Genomic DNA, 12,360 nt, shown 5'->3' with positions numbered 1-12,360 from the left:
GTTAAAAAGATGTAGATCCATATACAGAGGGCATTCTCGGGTCATGTCTTAGCGCTGTTCTGTTTGGCATCTTTATCAGTGGCCTTGATGAATGTGTATTGATGGCTTGCTTATAAAATTCTCCAGTGTCAGGAAGATGAACAGAAAAGTGAGCATACTTAGACAAAAGATTAAAATATAAATGGAACTTTAAGAAGGCAAAACTAATGAGTATAAATGTTGGTCAAGGACATTATTAAACATGCATAGATAGGAGATGGTGGGATTTAACATGCAAATCCTCATTCTTTGATATGTATCAGGATCACTTAAAAGTTTTGTTTATGTGTTTACTAAATTATTTTATATTTTTAGACAAGGCTTTACTCAGTGGATCAGTCTGGTGTTGAACTTCGTGCATAGCCCAGGTTTATCTTGAACTCATGATTCTCCTACTTCAGACTTCTAAGTGCAGGAATTATAGGAATGTTTTACCACACCAGGGAGGTATGTGTGTATGTGGTGATTCTTGTTTCTAATCCCAGCGTTCAGAAAGCTGAGATACAAGGACTGCGAGTTCAAGCCAGGCTGGGCTATATAGTGAGATTTGCTTTTTAAAGAACTCTTGTAACTAACTTCCCAAGCATAAAACAAAATCAACCAACCAACCAACCAACCAACCAACCAACCAACCAACCAACCAAAGTCCCTGAAAGAAGTTAAGAGATGCTAGGGCTTATTCTACACTTCTTGAGGTGGAATCTCTGCTGGTTGTACTTGGCAGGAACCTAGTGTTGGCAGAAATCGAGGACCCCTAGATAGGGGGCTTCCTGAGGCCACAGGTACAGGGTGTGTGTCCAGGATACAGTTGGAAAATTGTTTTGAACACCAACGACCTCAACAAAGACTCCTGACTGTCTCATTTATTGATAACTGCTGAATGCCATCCTATTCCCTGTCACATACATTGTTGTGGGGTAAATAAGTTAAATTTTCGGCACTTTTATTTCAGGAAAGAAAGAAGGAAAGATTGTATAGATAAACGATAAATGCGTGGTCAAGAACCTTTAATTTGAAAGGAGTAGATAGATGAAGCCAGTTTTGATTTCAGGGGAGTTAGGAAAAGAAGGGATAACTGTTCTTGAAGAGTTGCTGAGTGGTTGGTCTCCTGAAAGGGAGTTAGAGGCATTCCACCTGTACACAGTAGACATGTTACGGGAGTTATAGTTCACAGAATCTACTATGTCAGTGAGAGTATTGATTGCTTTCTAGTTTGTTTATCAGCTGCACCTAATGGAGTTTCCTCTAATGTAGTCAGTAATCTGAAACTAGAACAGATTTGATTTTTAATCTACCAGGGACCTATTCTCAGTTTAAGATTAAGGCGGAGGCTAGATATTCATCTGTCATGGTTGAAAGAGAGACTCCTTTGTATTGTTGAGAGACCATTGACCTAGACCTTAAAGTGACTGTGGATTTTACCAGGCATCTGGTTTCTCTAATTTTTATTTCTTATGTATGAAGAAATCGATGGACCAACCAATGTGGTCACAAATCAGGTGACAGAAGACACAGCATCTGTTTCCTGGGATCCAGTGAGGGCTGACATAGACAAGTATGTGGTGCGCTATATAGCCCCTGATGGGGAGACCAAGGAGAAGGCAGTACCGAAGGACCAGAGCAGCACCGTTCTCACAGGCCTGAAGCCAGGAGAGGCGTACAAAGTCTTTGTGTGGGCTGAGAGGGGCAACCAAGGCAGCAAGAAAGCAGACACCAAGGCCCTCACAGGTAATGGGAGGATGGGCGTTAGGTAGGTTTCCTCAGGGTAAGGAGGAAGTTGCTTTTGAAGGTGAAGATCATTGCCACTTGGCATCAGATCTTTTATTGGTGGGGTTGGAGTATATTTACAAAAGCAATTGTAAAAGAGCTTTATTATTTTAAAAAAATTTTTATATGATATATTTTGATTTTATTTGATGATATTGTTTTCCCTTCCCATCTACTCTCAGATACCACCTTGCCTCCCTGCTCACCCAACTTCATGCTTTTCTCTCGCTCCAAAAAGCCCCCAAGTAAAACAAAACAAAACCTCAAAACATCAAACAATCAAAATTCAAAACAAACTAAAAATATAAACAGTTTGTTAGTGTTGGTTTCTATTCCTGGGCATAGGGGTTGCTTGGCATATGATTGTTCTACCCAGTGACCCTACAAGGGGAAATAGATTTCCTGTTTCCCAGCAGGTGTGAGTTGAAGTTAGCTCCTCCCTTAGGGGTGGGATTTTGCATCTATCCCCACCCCCCTCAGTGCTGAGATTTTTATCAAAAAGCAAATTGCAAATGTCACATTTATGATTTTTTAAATTTTTCTTTCTTTCTTTCTTTCTTTCTTTCTTTCTTTCTTTCTTTCTTTCTTCCTTCCTTCTTTCTTTCTTTCTTTCTTTCTTTCTTTCTTTCTTTCTTTCCCTTTTAACCTCAGACAGAGCTATAAGATTATTTAAGATTATTTAATAGGAATAGTCATATTTATTTGGGATGGAATCCCCAAATATATATCTGTCTTGGAGCAGAGTAAAATGTTGTAATTTTTACTTTTTAATAACTTTTTAAAGACTTTGGACCAACTATAGATTTGAATGCTTACCTCAGATTACTGAGTTAATTCATAGAAAGCAACGGATACACATCAAGTTTGTTGCTGTGATTAAAAAAACTGACCAAAAACAATTTGAGGAGGAAAGCGTTTAAGAAGGGACCCCTGAAGAGAGCCTGGAAGGACAGGTGGGAGCTAACGAGGAAGTCACATGTGCAAAGGCCTCAGGTATGAGGTTGAGCAGTTGGTAATCCCAAGTGTCCTTTATGGTAGGCAGGTCTGTGAAGTGGTACAATAGCAAGGATGGGGCTGGGACATTCAAGTATCCCAGGAGTTAGACCCTTTATTGTTCCATGACAGATAACAGTGATATAGCCCCATCTCTGTGCCTCTTAAGGTCAGTTGTCTCGTGGGATTACTTGTCACTGCTAGGCCTGGCCCATGCTGGTGTGCAGGGTGAAGTGCTCTTTCTTTCTTTCTTTCTTTCTTTCTTTCTTTCTTTCTTTCTTTCTTTCTTTCTTTCTTTCTTTCTTTCTTTTCTTTCTTTCTTTTGTTCTCTCTCTCTCTCTCTCTCTCTCTCTCTCTCTCTCTCTTTATTTCTTTCTTGGAAGACTCTTCAGGAACTGGCTCCTAGAGTGGGGTAATGAAGGCATTATGTTTAGGAATGCCTTTTTGTTTGTACCATACTGTGAGGAATTTTGAACTAAGGTCTTACAGTTTGAGGAAGAAGGGATATCCCATACCTTAAATGCCATTCTTAACAGTAAGCCTTATAAGCATGTACCATGCAGAAGTTCATCTATGAGGAAGGATGGCTCCCTCCTTCTTTGTAGAGGGGCAGAGACAGAAACTTAAGTTATGCAGTTTGTCCTAAGTGAGGAACCAAGATAACCAGAGCCCAGCTTCTATCCCGTCTCATCACATGGATACTCAGGTAGATTCTTCTAGGATTCTTCTCATGAACCCACACCTCAGTACCACCAGTTTAAAGCTCACCCAATTCCCTGGACACACACATGACGTTCTCTATAGAAAGTGCTGGCAGCTCCTACTTCGAGAACATTTTTTCATCCCAAGGAACATAGTAGAGCGGGGAATAGTAGAGAAGATTATTGAAATACACTTATTTTCAGGTACAAGGGGTTAGAGAACTTCAAGAGAATGCTATGTAATTTATGGTAAATTACGCATAAATAGCATATGAAAGCCATTTCTTTAAAGAAAGAAAAGTTTATGGAATTGATCTATATATTGGCACAGTCTGAACTCTTCATTTCAGTAATACTAGCAGCTTACTTTTAGACTACCTGACACTTGTCTACTTAAAGCTTTAAGCTCTCTCGATCCCCAGCAATAACTGTGGAGTTAATTGAAGTCATTATTTTGGCTATGCCTTTGGCCTTTTAGGACCTAGAAAGTAATAAAACTTACCCTCATCCTTTGTATCTTCCTTAAAGAAATTGACAGCCCAGAAAACCTGGTGACAGACCGGGTGACAGAGAACAGCCTCTCTGTCTCCTGGGACCCAGTGGAGGCTGAAATCGACAGGTACGTGGTAAGCTACACTTCCGTGGATGGAGAGACGAAGCAGGTTCCAGTGAGGAAGGACCAGAGGAGCACCGTCCTCACCGGCCTGAGTCCCGGTGTGGAGTACAAAGTTTACGTGTGGGCGGAGAAAGGCGATCGAGAGAGCAAGAAGGCCAACACCAAGGCTCCCACAGGTAAGCAGAGAGAGATGCTCGGTTGGAATGAAGTGTGAACATACGGATTTGAGTGTGCATGGGACCACAGGTTGGGATCTGAGACCAGAGACTACAACTGGAATGTTAAGATGCATGAGAGAGTTAGCTCAGCCAACGGCGTGCTTTCGGCACCATCTAAGTCTGATCCTGGGCACAAGCTGGATGTGGGGGTGCACACTTGTGACTCCAGCTCTGGGGAGGCACACAGGTGGGATCCCTGGGGCTTACTGGCCAGCCAGCCTAGCCTAGTTAGCTAGTCTCAGGACTCTGTGAGAGAAGTAAGATTGTATAGGAGTGATGCTTTTAGCAGACTCGGTGGTTGCATGTAGAGGGTCTGGTTACAAAAATACTTGTGACAATACCCTTAGTGTGCTCACCGGAGAGGCAGCCCTTGATAAAATGATAAATTAGCTACCCTGACAGTGTGACAGGTATATAATTGACTGTCTTGATGCACCATATGTTATTATGAAGATAATATTCCTTCTACATTTTAGGGAGCCGAAAGTCAAGAAAACACGTTAAGTGTATAGCTAGCCTGAAATTGAGATTGAGACCCAGAAACTGCTTCCTCTCTTGACTCCCAGCAGAGACTTGGGGTGGTAAACCATTGCCTTGTGCTGAATGTTCTGGAAGATAAAAACAAAACAAAACAAAACAAAACAAACAAGATAAGGGGGCGTGGCTTCCATTGTTATAGCTTAGATGTCTCAAACATTTTCCTTTCAGACATTGACAGTCCCAAAAACTTGGTGACTGACCAGGTGACAGAGAACACTCTCAGTGTCTCCTGGGACCCTGTTCAGGCCACCATTGACAGGTATATGGTGAGCTACACCTCTGCTGATGGAGAGACAAGAGAGGTTCCAGTGCCTAAGGAGAAGAGCAATACCATCCTGACTGGCCTGAGGCCAGGCATGGAGTACAAGGTCCACGTGTGGGCGCAGAAGGGGACCCAGGAGAGCAGGAAGGCCAACACCAAGGCCCCCACAGGTAATGGGACATGCATTGCGCTGTGCCGTTTCTAAGGGCAGGTGACGGCCAGGTTGGGTTTTCCCTCTCTGACTTTGGCAGACGGGATGATTTTGTTGATTAGAGGCGACAATGCTCCCTTGGGAATTGTATACCTCCTCGTCCTCTTACAATGCATGTCTTACACTGTAGCCTCCAAACTCTGGTCTTTATGGACTGATGCTCTTGCTTACAGCCTCCCCCGCTTGCCTCTTCATCTGCCTGTGAAGATGATTGGTTATTAGAACTAAGCGTTTCACTCTGGCAGGAAGCAAATATGAAGGGAGCACAAGCAACTGTCAGGCTGAGAGAGCCAGCCTTCTAAGTTTGTGATCCACCAACAACTTTTCCTTTTTAAAAATCCCGAGCTTGTTTAGACCCTTCCCTGTGAAGTTTGTTCCTGTTTCTGCCTTTCGGATGAATGCTGTAGGCGGAAATAATTGCAGTGTTTTGTTATCTACAAACAAGCCAGCGACTAGTCCCCCCTGTGTTGACTTTTTTTTAGTAATGAAAATGTCCATTTCCATGTATAGGTCCATCCTTCATTTGCAGTTAGCCGTTTGCATGCTAACTGCTTGCCGTGGGAAGCAGTTTTGCTCAGCTTTTCTTCTGTTGTCCTCCTTCAACTTTAGGTACTGTTCTTTCAGCTGGCTGACTCTCACTGTTTTCAGTCCTGACCTGTTACCACTCCTTCCTCCTAATCCCCTAGCGCCCTTCCTCTAGTGGTTGGTCAATCAAGGTTGGTTAGCTGAGGACCCCCAAACTGCCCTGATGGTGTCACCTCACCCCTCTAGCTAGTCCTCCAGGACAGCTCTTGACACGACCCCGAGCACTTTCTCAACTGATGTTTAGTTCATGGGAACTGCATCTCTCTTGTTCTTAGTGAGAGCGGCCTGCCATTTTCTCGCGGATGAAGAATTTTAGCCACATGTCAAACACCTGCTGATGCGTTTCCCATGCTTTAGAAAGGGCATCTCAACCTCAGCACTGTGACATCTGAGCAGGACAATCCTTTGTTGCTGCGCTCTTCCTTTTGTGTTGGAGAATGCTTAGCGCACCCTGTATCTATCTCCCTTCCCTCTGCTGAGTTGTAGCAGTCAGAATGTCTTAGGCATTGCTAATCAACCCGGCTGAAATCTTTTGCTCCATAGCAAACACAGTAAGCTCTACCAGGGATCCCAGTGAAACAGATTAAAGTTCAGGACTCACCCAAGGTATACAAAGTCTTTTCAAATAATTCCATTCTCTGAGTCCTAACATACCGGCCTCTCCAACTTCCTTAATAATCTGGACATGTTTGGTCAGCCAAGGACCTTAAAACTATCGATCCCTCCTTGCCTGTGGGCTTCCAGGTGGAAAGTTAGATGCCATTTTTCTTGAGGCCATAGCCTAAAGCAACATATGAAATAGAACCTTTGAACAAATGACCTTAGGAAAATGGCTTTTGCAATGAACTTCTTAAAAAAAAAGAAAATATTACTAGTTTATTGATAAAATATATTTTCAATTACTCTCTGTCATGTAGTATGGAGGACAATAATCTCTTGGATTTATAAAGTGCCAATTAATTGATTTTATCATAGCAGTGATTGTTGAAGGTTTACACATCTACTTGGTGCTAAGGATAGTCCTAGCACGTTATTAACTCATAGGATATAACACTACGATGTAACACCTTTACAAGATATAAATCATTATCTTCCATATTCTGTTTTTGTGTCGTCTTCAGAAGAAATTGAGGCACAAGGGCTGGGACACCTTTTATTAAGTTTTGAATCTCAGAATGAATCTTCTGTGGTCCTGAAGCTGTAAACATTGTTTTTATCTTAGTTGACAGAGCTAAACACACACACACACACACACACACACACACACACACACACACACACCCCTAAACATTTTCTACTTTACAAATGCAGAACACAGTAAAGCAACTTGCCCAAATATTAAAACCAAGTTAATAATTGAGGAAAATAGATGGGCATGTTGAAGAGTCTCTCTATAATCTTAGAGGTGAGGAGGCAGAGCTTAGAGACAAGCAGCCGAGTTGCCTGAAGCTGTCTACCATCACTTGGATGACAGCAGAGTTGAGATGAAGTTCTGGGTCTGCTGACTAGACCACAAGGGGGCTCCCTGCCCCTCAGCTCTGCCTCTGAAGGTAGAACACAGACTTCTTGGATGCAGTGTTCACCCCACTGTCCTGTGCTGTCCCCCTGAGGCTCTGAGGTCAGCTGTGGAGACAAGNTCTCTGTCCATGAAGCACTGAAGATGCATATCCAATATGGAGAAACCTTAAGAACTGGAAACTCTCCCAGCNCAGGCCCAGTGCTCTCACTTTCTGGAGCCTGTTACTAGGATCTATTGATCATCTCTTTCTCTTTTAGATATCGATGGCCCCAAAAACCTGGTGACTGACCAGGTGACCGAGACCACTCTTAGTGTCTCCTGGGACCCAGTGGAGGCTGACATCGATAGGTACATGGTGCGCTACANGTCTCCTGATGGGGAGAGCAAGGAGGTGCCTGTGTCAAAGGAGAAGAGCAGCACAGTCCTGAGGGGCCTGAGGCCAGGTGTGGAGTACAAGGTGGATGTGTGGGCCCAGAAGGGGGCCCAGGACAGTCGGAAGGCCAACACCAAGGCCCCCACAGGTATGCACACTGTAGCCTGAGGAGGTGACATATTTCATGGTAAGCTTTAGGAAGGATACTTACTATTCTTTCTCTGCTCCTGGAAGAGACCAATGGTCATAGAAGACCAGAGGGGTACACTTTTATAAAGGTTAGTGATTGTTCACATCAACACATTGTTCTTCAAATTGTATATGTCCATCACTGTCAAACACTGAATTATTTCATCTTGAAGATAAAGTGACATCAAGATGCATATGCTTTAGGATCTAGGAGCTCAGTGCTTTAGGGAAATGGGCCTGCTGGGCTTTCCTTGGAACAGGAGAATTTATTGTTCTGTTCCTGAGTGGATTCTCTTTTGAGTACTGTGTGTTTGTTCCACGTTTACAGTCCTAGAGTTGCAGTACAGACATAGCATATGTCACAACATTGGTAATTTCAAGGCTTTCCCCTTTCTGTTTCACTGGCAAAGAACAGTCTTATGAAGATTTTTATATAAAATCCAGCCTTTAAAGTAACAACTCGGCATTTAGTAGTACATATTGACAATGCTGCAACAATTAGCACTATGTAGAACATTGTCGTCACAATAAGGAACATGACATGCATTACCATTTATTGCCCTTCCTCTTTCCCCTCCCATCAGTAGCAACAGCTGTCTGTCCTAAATTTCTCTGTTCTGGACAGCTGTAATACATGGAGTACCACAGCATGTGGCATTTGTGATTTACCTCTTTCACAGAACATAGTTGTCTGGTTCATCTGTGTTATAACATATATTGACATTTATTTTTATTAACTAATATTTCCTTGTATGGATATACACATTTGTTTACTATTTTGTCTCGGTGGCTATTTGGTTTGTTTCCACGTTTTAACCATCATGAATAATAACACTGGGGCATTCATTTCTCTTAGGTAGATGTATTGGAAATGGATTGTTATTATGTATTTAAGTTTGAGTTCCTGCCAAAGTAATCTCCAAAGTGGTTGTGCCCTTTTACACACCCACGAGCAAAGATAAAGGCAAATGCCTTCATGCACGTGGTCCTGAGAAGAATTTGGTATTGGTAGAGCAGGAGTTCATGCTCCCATACCTAACTGAGAGTCCTCAACCTAGTGGAGTACATGATTTCTATAATTCACATAAAACAGGGTTCATAGTGTCTGACTCATGAAATACTCATGGAATATTGCAGCATCTTACTGTATATGTTTCTCAGATCCACTTTTACAGGTGAGGAGACTGAGGTTTAGGTAGAAATTGAAGTCTCCAAGGCTACTGGGCTGGGAATGTTCTCACTGTCCTCAGCTACTTCCTTGAGGATCCGAGAGTCTAGTTGTGGAGATAAGATCTCTGTCCATGAATCAACATCAGTATAGGAAATGGGAGAAACTGTAAGAACAAGAATAAATGCTTAGCCCAGCCTTAAAGATGTCTGTGTGTCAGAAGTGGATGCTCACAGTCAGCTATTGGATGGAACACAGGACCCCCAATGGAGGAGCTAGAGAAAGTACCCAAGGAGCTGTAGGGGGAAGCAACCCTGTAGGTGCAACAACAATATGAACTAACCAGTACCCCCTGAGCTCGAGTCTCTAGCTGCATNTGTAGCAGAAGATGGCCTAATCGGCCATCATTGGGAAGAGAGGCCCTTTGGTCTTGTAAACTTTATATGACCCAGCACAGGGGAAGGCCAGGGCCAAGTAGTGGGAGTGGGTGGGTGGGGGTAGGGTATAGGGAACTTTTGGGGTAGGGAACTTTTGGGGTAGCATTTGAAATGTAAATAAAGAAAATAATAATAATAAAAAAAGCTGTATTATAGAGCAATAGTGATTTAAACACAAATGGTAAAGAAACAAGTCTCGATTAACCTGAATATGAAATGTAAATGAAGCAAATACCTAATAAAATGTAAATGAAGTAAATACCTAATAAAAATTAAAAAAAAGAAAAAAAAGATGTCTGTGTGTGTGTGCGCGCGCGTGCGTGTGCATGTATGTGTGTGTGCGTGCATGTGTGTGCATGTGTGCGTGCACGTGTATGTGTGCGCATGTGTGTACATGTGTACGTGCAAGTGTGTGTGTGTGTGTGTGTGTGTGTGTTTGTGTGTGTTTAGACCAGTGATTCTCAACTTTCCTAATGTAGTAACCCTTTAATACAGTTCCTCATATTGTGGTGATCCCCACAACCATAAAATTACTTTTGGAACTATTTTATAACTTAATTTTGCTACTGTTATGAATCGTAAAGTAAATATCCATGTTTCCCAATGTTCTTAGACAACTCCTTGAAAGGTTGTTCAATCCCCAAATGGATTGTGACCCATAGGTTAAGAATCACCTGTTTAGACAGTGTCTTGTTAGGCAGCCTCTACTGATCTCAAACTCATGATCTCAGGATTGCAGGCCTCAGCCTTCTGAGTACTGCGACTACAGACATGAGACACCACACTCAGTTTACTAGTGGTTACTGATCAAGCTTTTCCTTTTAGATATTGACAGCCCTAAAAACCTGGTGACAGAGCAGGTGACAGAGAGCACTGCCACCGTGTCCTGGGATCCAGTAGAGGCTGACATTGACAGGTATGTGGTGCGCTACACCTCTGTCGATGGCGAGACCAGAGAATTTCTCGTTGGGAAGGACCAAACAAGCACCGTTCTGACAGGCATGAGACCAGGTGTGGACTATCAGGTCGATGTGTGGGCCCAGAAGGGGACACAGGAGAGCAGGAAGACCAGCACCAAAGCCCCAACAGGTAATGGACATCATTCCTTGAGAAGGTAGAAGTTATCATCCTAGACCTATGGGAAGTCATGTTTAGGTTTCTTTCGCTGCTATGATGATCAATGATTTCGCAAGAATCAGAATGGCAGATCATTTTTGTACATCTTGCACCATCTCTAAATGCTGGACACATATCTCTTAATAAGGACCTCATGTTCCGACTTCCACTTCAGCCTCACAGAGGTTGGTGATGAGCTGTGGATATAACTCAGTAATGAATGCTTGGATAACATGAACAAGGCCCTGGGTTTGATCTGCTGGAAAATAAAAGGACCAACAGTGGCAGGTGACTTCTGCCTAGTGTTCATTCAACTGTGTTTTCCCTTTGTGTTCAGTCTTAAAATATTTCTCTTCATGAAGAGATGGAAAGGAGATGGATGTTAGCGTCTGTGAAGTAAGTACTTTAGGAAAATGGCTTTCACTGTGATCTCTTTGGAGCAAGGAGAGGATGTTAGTTTTTAGTGATAAATCCTCTCCTGAGTGCTGTGTTTCATTCTGGGGATCACACCATTGCTATTTCATATAGCATTTGGTAATCATAAGGCCGTCTCATCTGTGCTTACACATTTTGTCAGAGCAATCCTATTAGCTGATATTTACATATTGAAATTCACCTTTTAATATGTGTGATTTGATTAATTTAGACTACTCACAGAGTTCTGTAACTACTACTATAGTCTATTCTCACCACTGTAAAGAACTAAGCTCAGACTCACAGCCATTGCCAGTCAGTCTCCAACCCCACTACCTCTGCTACTACTGATGACTGTCTGTCTCTATAGTTCTATGCTCTGGACATTGTTTATAATGGATTTATCACCTATATAGCCTCCAGGGAGATCTCATTCATTTTGGTTTCTTTGTACTGTAACACATATCAGTATGTAAATTAGTATTTCATATTACAAGTGAGCACATTTGATTTTTAGTTTGCTCCTTGTTTGATATTTGGATTATTTTAACTTTTAAAAGTCTATGATGGATAATGTTATAAGAACATTTGTACGTATATTTTTGTGTGTGTGATGCTGGGGACCTGGTCCATGCTAGGCCAGTGCTTCGCTATATCCCCATCCTTCTGTGTACAAGATTTTTGTTTTTGCATATATACGCCACCACTTTTCTTGGTTATATAACTAAGAGTGGAATTACAGGATCATTTGGAAATTCTAATTTTAATTTGTTTGGCAAAAGTTGAGATAGGATTCTACTGCTGCCTAGCAACAAATGAGGACTATTTTGTCTTTGAACTTAGTCCTTAGAGGTGTTGGCTAAATTGGTAGAGCAGGACTGAGTTAGTGTCTTCAAGTCTGAGAATCCCTCAGTTCCATGACGTGAGTGGTTTCTGTAAATCACAAAGCTGATAACCTCGAGGGTTTCATTTCTCAGGTGCTCATGCAGTACTGAGGTATCCTATAATTTATTAACCCAGCTCCACAAGTATAAATAAGAAAAGTAGTAGGCTATTACCCAGTTACCCAGGCTGATGGCAGAGCTGGGATAAAGTTCTTGGTCTGCTGACTGGACCTCAAGGGGGCTCCCTGCCCCTCAGCTCTGCCTCTGAAGGTAGAACACAGACTTCTTGGATGCAGTGTTCACCCCACTGTCCTGTGCTGTCCCCCTG

General features: G+C 42.4%; 1 protein-coding gene across 1 annotated transcript in view; it reads left to right on the top strand.

Moving 5' to 3' along the window:
• Tnn (tenascin N) overlaps window positions 1-12,360 on the top strand; it is a 66,166-nt gene that overhangs the window by 22,205 nt on the left and 31,601 nt on the right. Inside the window, exons 7-12 of the mRNA XM_021198577.2 lie at window positions 1,504-1,767; window positions 4,029-4,292; window positions 5,043-5,306; window positions 7,709-7,972; window positions 10,444-10,707; window positions 10,910-10,947. Coding sequence (XP_021054236.1) covers window positions 1,504-1,767; window positions 4,029-4,292; window positions 5,043-5,306; window positions 7,709-7,972; window positions 10,444-10,707; window positions 10,910-10,947 — 1,358 coding nt within the window. The remainder of the gene's footprint in view (window positions 1-1,503; window positions 1,768-4,028; window positions 4,293-5,042; window positions 5,307-7,708; window positions 7,973-10,443; window positions 10,708-10,909; window positions 10,948-12,360) is intronic.

The sequence above is a fragment of the Mus pahari genome, chromosome 5 (assembly GCF_900095145.1).
Source record: "Mus pahari chromosome 5, PAHARI_EIJ_v1.1, whole genome shotgun sequence".
Classification (NCBI taxonomy): domain Eukaryota; kingdom Metazoa; phylum Chordata; class Mammalia; order Rodentia; family Muridae; genus Mus; species Mus pahari.
This window is presented reverse-complemented; position numbering and strand designations above follow the sequence as displayed.